Source organism: Rhinopithecus roxellana, chromosome 5 (genome assembly GCF_007565055.1).
Source record: "Rhinopithecus roxellana isolate Shanxi Qingling chromosome 5, ASM756505v1, whole genome shotgun sequence".
Lineage (NCBI taxonomy): Eukaryota > Metazoa > Chordata > Mammalia > Primates > Cercopithecidae > Rhinopithecus > Rhinopithecus roxellana.
Genome location: NC_044553.1, coordinates 94,365,178 through 94,378,729, shown reverse-complemented (window position 1 = coordinate 94,378,729; position 13,552 = coordinate 94,365,178). Strand labels below are relative to the sequence as shown.

The window sequence follows — 13,552 nt, the reverse complement described above, 5'->3', positions numbered from 1 at the left end:
CTAATTTTAAGCAAAAATCTTTGTTCTTTGTGATGTTTCATTTTCTCCTGTTGCAATTGTATTAAAGTAATCTTGGCATAAAAGTAGAAGAACATAAAAAGAGGAAGGTAATTAGTGAGTTTTAAAATTTGCTTTCAGTCTGAACATGAACATATAAAGTCCCCTGGTCAAAATGTTATTTCTTTATTTTCAGTTCGGCAAACTGTCATTTACCAAGTATGCCAAGAGCCATTTTTCTCCACAGAAGCCTATGTAGAAATAAAAATTATACCTCCTTGGCAATAAAATGCCTCCATGATAAAATACAGTTACAATGTTTGAGAAGGAACAAGATTGAACAGCATCTGGTTTGGGGCTGTGAGGACTGGGAGCAGTACTCACTTCCCCAGGGGACCCTGTCTAGGCCTCACCAGGGAGAGGGACTTAGTGTGACTCTGAGCCCTCAGCCCAGAGTACCTCCAGTATCTTCTTTAATCCGTAGTAAACTTTGCTTCAAGTTATGGTAAACATAATTGTTGAAATTAAGTATATATATGTTCAACTTCGCATCTCAAAATTCGCCTGCATTATTTCAATTGTGAGGAAGTTAAAAAATGCCTAATAATATATTTCTTTTTTAAACAGTGTCTTTTAACATTATTTGCATTTTCTATGTGGATGGCACTAAAGGGTTGACTGCTTGTTTGGGAAGATCTGAAGCCTTAAATACCAAAAGTGTGGTCGTTGTGGCGGGGGGACATTTTCAGAGGCAGCCACATTCACCTATATTTGTGAAGACTGACTTTAGGGATCATACACTTGGATCACAGAGGAGCAGTGTGTGTAGAGTACAGGTGACTGCCGGTATCTTGCAACATACAAGTATTCTTTTCCATGACTGATGGCCTTACTCTCAGATTTTTGAAAGAGCTGCTGGTGATTCAGGAAAGTTGCATTCTTTTGTACATTTGTAAAGAACAAAACTTGGCCTCTTAGATCAGAGGGAGAGCTTTGATGTGACAAAGCTGGCAGTGGAGTTGTAATGTTTTATGTTTTTGTAGCCCCCACAATTTAAATTTGTCTTTGTACAGTATCTGAGTGGATCCCTTAGAGGCAGATTGGAACCCAGAGGGAGAAAATTATTTGCATTTCTTTTGACTTCAGCTTACAGTTGTTTATTGACTTAACTCACAGACTAGCAACAGGTCAGCAGGGCGAGGGCACAGCTCTCTGTGAGCTGTGATGTCTTCAGGGTGCTCCAAGGACACTTTGGATTTGGCTCCTCTCCCAGATGATCTAGACGAGATGTCTTGGCTTCCACACTCTGGTTTCTGTCACGTGAACAGCACAAACTTCCTAACTCGAGAACCTTATTATATTGGCTTTAGGGATTTATACCCTAAACCCATGGTTATGGCATTACGTGACACAGAACAGTTGTTGCCAGCTTTTTAGGATCAAAACTTGGAGGTCCTCTTCTTTGCTGTTTACATGCGGGATTGGGCATAGTGTTTCTGGTAGGGTTTGGAGAAGGACTGTTAATTACATGCTGGTTGAGGCCTGGTCTGGCCTGAGGGTATGCATGGACTTCACCTGGGTGTCTTCCTCCCTTATCTAGGGAGAAAGTGGGGAAGGAAGTGGGCAGTTCTGGCTTCCACTCTGTGTCCCCTGCCTATACTGAAGCAGAGAGAGCAGACAGAAGTAGAAAAGTGTTTTCAGGGTGCTAATGGCTTTTTTGAACATTTGCATATTGGTTTACCTGTCCATAGATGCTTTCATTGTTTTCTTCTTGTCTCAGAAAAGTTACTGGGTCTAGAGGATCAACTGCTGGATGAAGTTCCAGGAGCCACTCCAAAAAGTGCCCTATTAGAACATCCTTTTGGGACCAAGTGTATGGGCAGGGCTGTCCCTCCACTGACACTGACTGAGAAACGCCCTTTCCGTTTCCTGATGGAGAGGATGTTGAAACCTGCGGGGAAAACACAATTCCCTTTCAGACATTTCTCCTATAAGCTTTAGACTACATCTCGTGATTTCTTTTTTTAAGCTCCAAATAGTATTTGGCATCTGGTGTATTTGCAAAATGAAACCAGACATGAGGAATGTGAGAGAGGAGAGGGATGGCCAAGGAGAGAAGCAAAGCAATTTTTTTCCTTTCACATTTTTCTTGATAAGACAATTTGGGTTAACATTATTGTGTTGTTGCAACACAAATTACACATCAGGGCCCTTTGGAAAATTGCAAAATGTGAGGTAAACTGCAGTTCTGAAAACATGGGTGTGGCAACTAACGTGGAGGGTCCCCCAACCTTCCTCTTTAAAGTTGCTCTTATTGCATAACTCTGTTTTCTTGTCCTTCTTTTTATGGTTGTGACATGAATTCTATTGTTTCAGAAATTCCAGAGACCATTTATAGTACCAGAACAATGACTATATTTTAGTGTTGGCATTATAATTCTTAGGAAAATTCAATGTTCAATGCTGTCCATCTTGATTCATGTAATAGAAGTGGGAAAGAACAATTACAGTTCCCACTGCCCTTTGCAAGTGGATGTAAAAACTCTCACAACTTCTAACCAAGCTGGTGGCTCTCAGGAACTCATTGTCCCTCCCTCCCTTCCTCCAGCATATCTTGACTGCCATTTCCCCTAAACCCCTCCGGCTAGAGGAAAACCTTGGCAATTGGATTCCTCAGTCTGGACAGGCATCTTATAAATGTGTGGCAGAAGTCCTGATGAACCAATTAAAATAGTCTGCGTATCAGCGAAAATCTGCTTTGTTATGACAACCTTAACATTTCACTCATGTATTAAATACTGATTGTGTCTTGCTTTGTGGAAAACAAACTTTACATATCACATATATTATGACTTGGCATTATCAAAGGAAAGTGTTAGGGAGGGTTTTCTTGTGGACTATAGGTTGTTTTCCAATGTTTTACCATCATAATTATCATCATCCACATTCCCTAAAATTTGGCCTCAGTTTTTGACTGTTGCTACATTGAGAGTCTTGCTTGTTTTGTTAAAGAGCGGTACAAATGACTCTGACTTCTAGCTAGGCCACAGATGGATTGGATTTCTTCCTCTTTGCTAAGGAAAATGCACCTGCTCCAGAATCTTAAGAAGCTTTTTTAATTGTTTCCTTGTGCACAGCATAGCAATAGTCATCTGTAATGTTACAAATGGATTGCAGTTTGGATGTCCCAGAAGTGACTTCTTCTTCTGCAACAATGCCAGAAGTTGAGATTAGAAGATGTGCTCTGGTTCAGCGCCCAGCTGTCATGGTGGAATTAGTCCTCTTCCTCAGGCTGATCTGATTAAAAAGAGACCGATGTGGAAACCTAGGTCCCTAGTTTCAGGAACTATGCATTTCCTCTTCATCGGACAGGAAAAGGACCAACTCCCCTCCCTGCTGTATGTCTGCACTAGTCTATTATCTCCCCAAATGGCGTTTTGAGTTTTCTTAATCTGTGTCTCCAGTACCTAACACTCTATGGGTGTATTGAGGAAGTTCAGATCATGATGGCTGAGTAAGTGAATGTTTTCTTGGGCAAAATGTTGACTGAATATAAGATATTGGGGAAATGTCTAAAAGATTTTGTCAGTGAGTCTCTTTTCAATGGCACTTACTTGGGAATGAGTTGAAAAACCATGCACCAGCTAGTTTGGCCAGAAACTCCTCGCTCTTGGGAAGCTGGAAAGCTGCAAATATCCCAAGGATGGAATTCATTTATGAGACTTCTATCAGCATGAGAAAGCTTGACAAGTGCCTAAGGAGAACTTGATGATCGAATTGGCTTCAAATGTCTTGGTGGGTTTGAAAACAGATCTGCAGACAACTATGGGAAGAATACCCAGTCACATTTCTCTGACATTCAGAGGTAAGACCATCTGTTCACTTAGGCATTTATACTTTTGCATTCAACAAACACTTGTTGAGAATATACTACGTGCCAGGGATTGCCTAAAACTTAGTCCCTGCCTTCAGGATCTCATAGACTAGTGGGGGAAATGGACATTAAAAAAAAAAAAGAAAAAGACACTCAAGTATGTATATCATGCTAGACGTGTAAAAAGAAATGTGTAACTGTTCTGGGACACTGAAGGCCTACAAAGCAGCAGTATTTGAGCAGAATCTTGAATGGTGAGTGGAAGAGTCAGATAAGGAAGACACCCCAGGCTGAGGACACTGTAGACGTGTGGGCTAAGAAGTGCGACTATTGCCGAGGTCTGATGAGTGCACGCACATGCCTTCATATGAGGCATGTTTAGGATATTGGGAGATGTGGGCTGGAAAATAAAGCTGGCAAGGGCCAGGGCAGAGACCGCCTTCCAGCATGTAGCTCCTCTGGTCTGGGCCCTGCCGTCTTCAGCCTCTTCCTTCCTAGCACCCCCACGATTCAGCATCCACCATGGCTCGTTAGGCTTCAGCCACATTGGTCTTCCCTAGTGACTAAAATGTGCCGGCTCCCCATCCGCCCTGGTCTTCACACATACCTCCTTTAACCTGGAATCCTCTTCCCCAGCACTTTGCAGGACTGGTCCCATCTTATCCATCAGGTCTCAGCTTAAATGCCTGTGGTCAGGAGAGGCCCTCCCTGATCATTCTATCTGAAGGAGCTGCCCTCCCACCACTACCACCATTGCCCTTCACTTTCTTCTTTGCATCCCCTGTAACATGAGCCAACTTCAGGAATAACGTTTTAGTTTTCTTGATTTTTTTTTCCTGCCTTCCCCAAAGCACACAGGCATCTTTTCTCATTTTCATCCCGTTTCCCTTAGTGCCCAGCACAGTGTTTGGAATATTTGGCTCATAATTTTTACTTGATAAACATTTGACTTAATGATGAAATGGATGGATATGATGGGCTAGGGCAGCTGTTGTTACTTTTATGATGTATGGGCTTCTCTGCATAAACATCTCTACCAGCAAATCAAGTGTGTAAGGGCATGGGCAGCATTCAGGGTATTGGGAGATGGGGGCTGGAAAATCAAGTTGTTAAGGGCCAGTGCAGGGACCTCTCTCCAGTGTGTGGCCCCTCAAACTTCTGTCTTCCTGATGGCCCACCTCCTTCCTTCTTAAGTCTCACCTGTGAAATGGGGATGATGAAATGAAGTGATGGGTGCAAATATGCGTATTAAATCATATATTCAGGGCAGTTGTTAGGATCACTCGTCAGTGAAGTGCTAGGGCAGGTAAGGTGGGCAGGTGCTTCTGAGGGGTCCAGTGGAATGATTCCTTTTGTTTCCTGTTTTGGTCTATATCTAAGAGACTAGGCTTGGAATAGTGGAGCTCCATATATGGGGAAACAATGGATGCCTGTTGAAAATCACCAACACATGCCATCATCTACAGTTTAGGGATGGGTTTAGGAAAGGACCTTGTATTTGGGGATCCGTGGAGGAGTCAGGCATTAAAAGTTGGCTGTTGGGTTTCACTGAGGCTTCCATATACAAATTACCATCAAAGGCAATATTTTGGTACTTATCAAAAGGATTTCAATTAGGTTCTTAAATATAGCAGACCCTGTGTCTTACTACTAGCCAAGAACTTCATATTCTTTTGTTTATAGAACTGTTGGGATTTTGTTTTTAAGACTTGAAAATGCTTTGGACTGATTTTTAGATCTTAACATTACCCCCTACTTTTCACCCCTCCTCAGTACAGCCAGAATGTAATATAACTTGGGGTTAAGTGAAACTTGTAACATGCAAAAGGAAAACTGTTGCTATGTTTGTTTATTCTGTAAATACTTTGATTGTACCCCTATGTGCAAAACACTAAATGACATGTGCCATGTCAGTTTTCCTCACGAGTTGATTCTTCAGTGAGGAAATAAAGACCCAGACCTCTATTTACAGTAACTGTTGGCTGTACATGATGGAGGTCACAAAATGCTAAGAGAGCCCAGACCATATCTAGTTAGGCAGATTAGCAAGACTGCCTGAAAGAGATGGCTGGAAATGAGCTTTGAAGTCTGAATGTGGGCCATAGGACCATGAGCTGGCCCTTGCGTATTTTAGCCTACTTTATTTTCTTGCCCTCATTTCCCAGTAGCCTGAACACTGCCTTCCTGCCCTGTCTTCCTGGGGAACACTTCCACATCTCCCACAGTCATACAGACCTTGTTGGTAGTCCCAGAATGATCGCTCTTTAGTTTACCGAGGATAAGATATGTGACACTGACCGGGCTTCCGAGTGGGATGTGGTCCCTGCTCTGAGGACACATACCAGAGACAAATATTAACAGTTATATTTTAATGAGATAGGTCATGACTCCCATGTCCTAATGTACATCAGCACTGCTGCTGCCTACCTGTGTTGGGTACAAGAATTGAGATTAGGTTGGGCGCAGTGGCTCATGCCTGTAATGCTAGTACTTTGGGAAGCCAAGGCCGGTGGATCACGAGGTCGGGAGATTGAGACCATCCTGGCAAACATGGTGAAACCCCATCTCTACTAAAAATACAAAAAATTAGCTGGACGTGGCGGCAGGCGCCTGTAGTCCCAGCCACTCGGGAGGCCGAGGCAGGAGAATGGCGTGAACCCGGGAGACAGAGGTTACAGTGAGCCGAGATCACGCCACTGTGCTCCAGTCTGGGCGACAGAGCGAGACTCTGTCTCAAAAAAAAAAAAAGAATTGAGATTAAGCATGTAAACTTTTATAGCAATTTGACATTGCTGAGATATTTCAGTTTATAACAGATTGGATGAAAACAACTAGTCCTTTACCACAGATAGTTTGAAAAGCTGGTATGTAGATTAACCTAACTTGGATATTTTTGATAGGAACATTTTTGCATACTCATACTCATTTCCGCCTCTAATATAAGCAGATAATCATATCAATGGGTTTTTAAAATCTCTACTTATTGTGAAAGTAGTATGTCTTCAATATGCCAACTTAGGAAGTGCAGAAAAATCTTTTTGTTTGTTAAAACAAACAAGGTAATCTCTACATTTGTCACAGAACTAACTGCTGCCAGCATTTTATTTATTTTGTCCTTTTTGCCTGCTCGTATATGTAAATTTTTTCTCATAAAAATGGGACACTGTATTGTTTATTCTTTACGTGTTTGCATGTCATTAAATATTCTTTTACAAAGGGCTGCTTGGTAGTCTGTTATCTAGTTGTACCATAATTTATTTACCTTTTCTGTATAGTCCTTCATTACAAGCACTTATCCTGTGCCCTTATTTGCTCTTATAGATAATGCTTTGGAAACTTCTGTGAAACCATTTTTGATAATGTCTCTGAATATTTCCTAAGCATACATTTTCAGAAGTAGAAATACTAGGTCAAAATGTATGACCACGTTAAGACTTTGATAAATTGCCCTTCGGAAATGTAGAACTGAATTTCAGCTATCAGCAGCAGTGGGTGTACTCTCAGGATTGGTACTTTCGGGGTGGGAGGATGTTGCTAGACAAAGGCAAGAGCGAGAAGGAATGAGTGATCTACTTGGGTGGAAGGTGAGAGGAGTGTAAGATGTTTACAGGGCATGGAAAATGCCTGTTGAGTAAAGTGTAGGATATTTTTGAGGAATTAGGAAAGACAAAAGTTGAGCTGAAATCCCCTGAAAGCCAATTTAGAATGGTATTGGGGAGCCATTGGCAGATTTTCAGCAGGGAGGTGAGAGCCAGAGCTCTGCTCTGAGAAGATGGTGATATATACAGCACAGTCTGTACCATACCACTCATTCCCTGTATCCTTCATGCTCCTTCCTACCTCATGCCTTTGCTTGTACTATTCCCTCTGCCTAAAGACCCTGTTTTCCATATTCTGTCAAAACTCCACTCATCCATCAGGGACCACCCCCAGATTCTTAGGTAATTCCTGCTCAGTTTACATGGCACTTACTGGCATATTACCTTTGTTATAACTATCTGGTGAACTACTGTCTCTCACTAGATTATGAGCTTCTAGTGAGTGACCTGTTCATTTCCATATGCTTAGGCGACTACTGTCATTCCTGCTACATAGTAGGTATTAATGCACATTTGCCAAAGGAATCCCAATTATGACATATGTCTCAGTGTGACCTTGCACAAGTACACCCTAGGCCAGAAGACATATGCTTCAACAGAACAGGACGTTGGATGTTTGACTTATTCTTTGTTTAAGAGCCACTTAGAGCATCATTGTGGACTCTGTGATAGACACACTGCTTTTGTCCTTTCCCTCCCTCCCCGTCACAGAACCTCCCAGTTCCTAACGGTAGAGACCACTTTCACTTCAAGTCAGCTGCGGACTAGACTGTAGAAGTCTCTGGAAATTATAGTTGTTTATGAGTGCTTTTACTTCTTTACATAGTAGTATTAATTACAAAATCAAGAAATTGGCTACAGATTGAGGAGTTGGATTATCTGATTTGGAAGATGCCATAAGTCAATGGGTTGGAGTTTACTTTTAAAACTTAAGAACAAAAAAAAGTTCAAAGAAGGCATCTATTTTCTCACTGTCCAGATTTGTTAAATGTTGGCAAACTTGACCTTAGTCTTTCTTCTATGTGTATACTTCTATATTTAAGTGTATAAATAATGCATTCACAGCCTTGTTCTACCACCTTCCCTGACCAAGATACGTTTCTCCTCCCCTGCCCTTCCATCTCTTGAAGGATCAATTCTCATCCTACCTTTTTTTTTCTTTTAACCTCATCTCTTTTTAAACGTTGAAGACTTATAACAGTTATACATCTAAATGTGTCCACTATTCTTGAAAAAGCATGCAAAGAACATTCTTTTTCATGCCTTTTTCTAATCTTAGTCTACTCTCAGAAGAGAGGAATTAGGGATTTGTTGTCTATCCTTTTGGACCATTTGGTGGAAATAAATGTATATGTATGGCTTTTTGTATGACGTTTTTAAAAAGACACAATGGCATCATGCTATGCCTATTGTTCTTCTTTGACTTGGTTTTTTTCAATAGACAGTATCAACTGGAAATCTTTCCAAGGCAATATATACAGTTGTAACTTAAAACATACCGTCTATCATCATTAAAAACATATTTTTGTGGTGAAAATTTGGATTCAAAAGAGGAAAAGTGAAAATGAGTAGTTCTCCAACCCTCTGTTTTTATTTTGAGGATTACTGCTATTAATATTTTCTTTCATATATTTATAAATACATATTCTTTTTTTTTTTTTTTTTTGTGAGCGCAACATGGCTGTTTATTTCACCTGGGTGCAGGCAGGCTGAGTCCAAAAAGTCAGCGAAGGAAGTTAACTGTGGGGCCGTTTTATAGGATTTGGATAGGTAAAGGACTATTACAGTCAAAGGGGGGTTGTTCTCTGGCAGGCAGGAGTGGGGGGTCACAAGGTGCTCAGTGGGGGAGCTTTTTGAGCCAGGATGAGCCTGGAAAAGGAATTTCACACAAAAAAAATCATCGCTTAAGGCAAGAATTGGCCATTTTCACTTATCTCTGGTAGAATGTTACCAGTTAAGTCCAGGCAGGGCATTTCCACTTTTGTGATTCTTCAGTTACTTCAGGCCATCTGGGCGCATCTACGTGCAAGTCACAGGGGATGCGATGGCTTGGCTTGGGCTCAGAGGCCTGACAACTCTAGTCTTTACTTTTAAGGTGTGGGGTAAGATCATAGAATCCCCAACTAGGCTCCTGATGCTGTGTGTGGCATCCAGCAACAGCACGTTCCATTCCTGGATTACATTTGACTCAAGAGTCCACAGTGAGAACGATTTCTGGTGAATGAAACACCAGGCAGGAGGGTGATTCCGCTGGGCAGCTCTTCACACACAGCCCAGGAGCTGAGGGGAGAGGAAGAGGCCCACGCGCGTCCACCGTGCTCACGCCCCCTTGGAATGACCCCCACTCTTAGAGGCCCGGACCCAAGGGAAATCTGACCTGAAAATGGGCAAACCCTCACTTTGGCAGAGGGACAGGGACTCGGGGCCACAACTTGACCTCAGAGCAACACAAGTGCAGACACAGCACCCCAGGACACCCTCCCCACCCAAATTCAAGGAGGAAAACCAACGCCCAGCCTAGTCCGGGTGCGTGGCAGACAATGTATAAATACATATTCTTTAAATCATGTACTCCTATAGCATTTTCAACATTTTCCCATATCTACATACACAAATGCCTTGATTCTTTTAAATTAGGGCATAATATTCTATTAGATGAGTGTGTGTGTGTGTGTGTGTGTGTGTGTGTGTGTGTGTGTGTGTAATTTAACCATTTCCTTTCCTTATTGGTGAATTCATTTTGTCTTTTCAGTTTGAAAATCTCTGGCCCTTCTAGCTCAAGTCCTGGCTTTATTGTAAATTTAAATTAGTTAATACAATGAACATTATGGAGTGCCTTCTCTCTTCCTGGCATTGTGCAGGGCACTAGGCCCACAAAATACCTGATGCACAGCCTCTTCCCCTGACTTCAGTTACCACAGTCTAACAGGAAGACACACTCATAAAGAGCTTAGAATGTGATCATGCTACAATGGATATATATGTCATAGCATATATGTTATTAATTCTATTTAGGGAAGAGACTTTTAAGTCAGTCTGGAATCAGACTTTAAAAGATAAGAAGGAGATCTCCTAGGGGGCAAGGAAGAGAAGGTCATTCTTTCAAGAAGAGTAACGAGAACAAGTTAGGTCGGCAGGAAAGGGAATGTGATGTACAAAGAACAGACAGTAGCTCAGTGTAATTAGAGTGTATGTTGTCGGGAGAGTGGCTGGAGTTGTCCTGTTTGCTCAGCAGTTATTGCAGGAAACAGTCAACAAATGAATAGAAGGATGTGTGTTCTCTGCCCAACTGGACCCTAACCCACTCGGTGTTGTTCTTTCTGTGCCCTGCAGGGTGCACACAATGTCGCCGGCACACGGAGCTCTTTCTTGAGTTGGTCTGGCCTTTTAAAAACCATTTTGTCTGTTCCTGTACTCTTAACCAAGTCATATCCTCTTTTTGCAGAGTTTAGTCACATCAAGAAATAGAACAGAATTCAACCATGGCCCCAAGAAAGAGAGGTGGACGAGGTATTTCATTCATCTTTTGCTGTTTCCGAAATAGTGATCATCCAGAAATCACCTATCGGCTGCGAAACGATAGCAACTTTGCGCTTCAGACCATGGAGCCAGCATTGCCCATGCCCCCTGTGGAGGAGCTGGATGTCATGTTCAGTGAACTGGTGGTGAGTCCTAGTTTTCTATCCTGGCATTGGTGGGGAGCCAGGGAAGGAGAAGAGGAGAGGATGTGAATGAGTTGGTTTGGTTTGACATGGACTTTTCCTTTTCAGTGAAATGGCCCCCATTCATCTTTATGTCTACACCCTCACGTCAGCACTAAACCTGTGGAGAAGGAAGAGTTAGAAGAGGGTAGTATTACCACATCCAACTGCTTTGCTGGTGCTTTAAGTGGGTGGAGGGATTTAGACCTTCAGTTCTTCAAATATGTGGCAGTATTGCATCTTAAGTTGCCCTTCTTAATTTGTCTCCATCCCAATCCTTAGTCTATAGATGTATGCATATCCTTCATTTACTTCACACCTATCGGGATTCCCTAATGCTCCCCTACCCCCACACCGAATATACAGTATTAATGTATTTTTTTAAAAATTAGTCATACTTCCCATCCTATTGTTGATCCTTTGGTGAAAGACATTATTACTTAAGTATAGCATCATTATTATTTTTTTTTTTTTTTTTTTTTTTTTTGAGACGGAGTTTCGCTCTGTCCCCCAGGCTGGAGTGCAGTGGCTGGATCTCAGCTCACTGCAAGCTCCGCCTCCCGGGTTTACGCCATTCTCCTGCCTCAGCCTCCCGAGTAGCTGGGACTACAGGCGCCCGCCACCTCGCCCGGCTAGATTTTTGTATTTTTTTTTTAGTAGAGACGGGGTTTCACCGTGTTAGGCCAGGATGGTCTCGATCTCCTGACCTCGTGATCCGCCCGTCTCGGCCTCCCAAAGTGCTGGGATTACAGGCTTGAGCCACCGCGCCCGGCCTGCATCATTATTTAGCCTAGTGATAGGATTAGAATAATAACTGTTGCGGGAATCTTTTTATAGATACTATCATATTTTAGAATCAAGTGTACTGAAATGAAGGATGTATCTAGTGCAGGACCCATTCATCAAGAGATGTATGTACATTCTCCAGCTTAGCTTTTCAAGCATCAGTTGGTGTTTCTATTCTGTATTTCAGAAGATATTATGGCATAGTTTAAAGGGAGCTAGCTTAGGAATTAGGAAGACTTCGGTTCAAATCACTGCTCTGACTTTATTTTCATAATTGTAAAAAATCATGTTATTTTTCTGATCCTGTTTTCTGAAGAAAAAAAAACATCATCTTCTAGGTTTGATATAATGTTTCAGTGAGAACAGTACACACTGGGAGTGGCTCAGTGCCTGGCCTTTAAACTTGCTTAATAAATGTTACGTGAATACTGTATCCTGCCTTGATCACCACTGGCATTTTGTAATGGAGTTAGTTCTTCTTTCTTTTTTTTCTTCAACTTTTATTTTAAGTTCTGGGGTACAAGTGCAGGATGTGCAGGTTTGTTACACAGGTGAACATGTGCCATGGTGGTTTGCTGCACAGATCATCCATCCTATCACCTAGGTATTAAGCCCACTATCCATTAGCTGTTCTTCCTGATACTCTCCCCACTCCGCCATCCCCCTGCCCCCTGCCACATGCCCCAGTGTGTGTTGTTTCCCCCCATGTGTCCAACTGTATGATCTTGAATATTTTCCATGTTTAAGGAATCTCTTCCTTCTCTGAATCTCCACTGCATGAATAATTCTGTTGCAGGTGTTAACAAGGAAGTTTGAAATAGAAAGCCAGAACCTGCCCCCCAAAGATCTGACAGTAGTAAAAGGAGATCCATTACGAAGAAGATATGATGGCACCAAAAGAATAATCACAAATTACCTGGGTGTGTAATATGTGTTGTGCGGTGTAGATCAAGGAGGTGAGGAAGGTGGTTAGGGAAGACTTTCTGGAGAAAGTGAACTGTCAGCAGGAATTGAAGGTGAGAAGAAAAGTTGGGGGGATTCATGTTAATGACTGTCTCAGTCATCTTAAACTAGGTTATGCTGTGATAGTAAAACCCCAGTGGTTACAACAGCAGAGGCTTATTGCTTGCTGTGCTGTGTGTCCACTGTGGGTCTCCTGTAGTTTTGCTCCTTCCTGTTTTCTGTCCAATACCCAGGCAGGGTAGAGGAGGAAAGGCAAACCTGGCAAACCACTCATAGGCTCTGAGCTTATGCTTGGAAATAACAGATGTCACTTGTGCCCACATTTCATTGGCCAGTGCAGATCACATGGCCACATCTGAGTTTGCATGTGAGGAGGCATCATTCTTCTGTAGAGACTGGCACCACAAGTCATGTGGCCAAGTCTGAGGTCATGGGGCAGGCAGATGACACATAGTCCTCTTCTAGGGAGGGCAGTGAATCATCTACCAAGATAGCAATCAAGAAGGACAATAATGATGCATTGACAGGCAGGGTTTTATTTCCCACTTAAAATGTTTTAAAACTGAAAGTCTCTGGTTCAAGTTGGTGCTTGGATAAAAAAAGGAAAAAAAAAAAGTCAACCAAAGGACGTA

At 42.2% G+C, this 13,552-nt stretch overlaps 1 protein-coding gene across 3 annotated transcripts in view; it reads left to right on the top strand.

Moving 5' to 3' along the window:
• DAAM1 (dishevelled associated activator of morphogenesis 1) overlaps positions 1–13,552 on the top strand; it is a 182,864-nt gene that overhangs the window by 62,908 nt on the left and 106,404 nt on the right. For 2 of the 3 annotated variants that reach the window (XM_010376028.2, XM_030930783.1), the window contains exon 2: positions 10,916–11,135. In XM_010376028.2, the coding sequence (XP_010374330.1) occupies positions 10,953–11,135 (183 nt within the window). In that variant the 5' untranslated portion in view covers positions 10,916–10,952. Of the gene's footprint in view, positions 1–3,774; positions 3,863–10,915; positions 11,136–13,552 lie in introns of those variants that run through there. The other variant, XM_030930784.1, reaches the window with a different exon arrangement.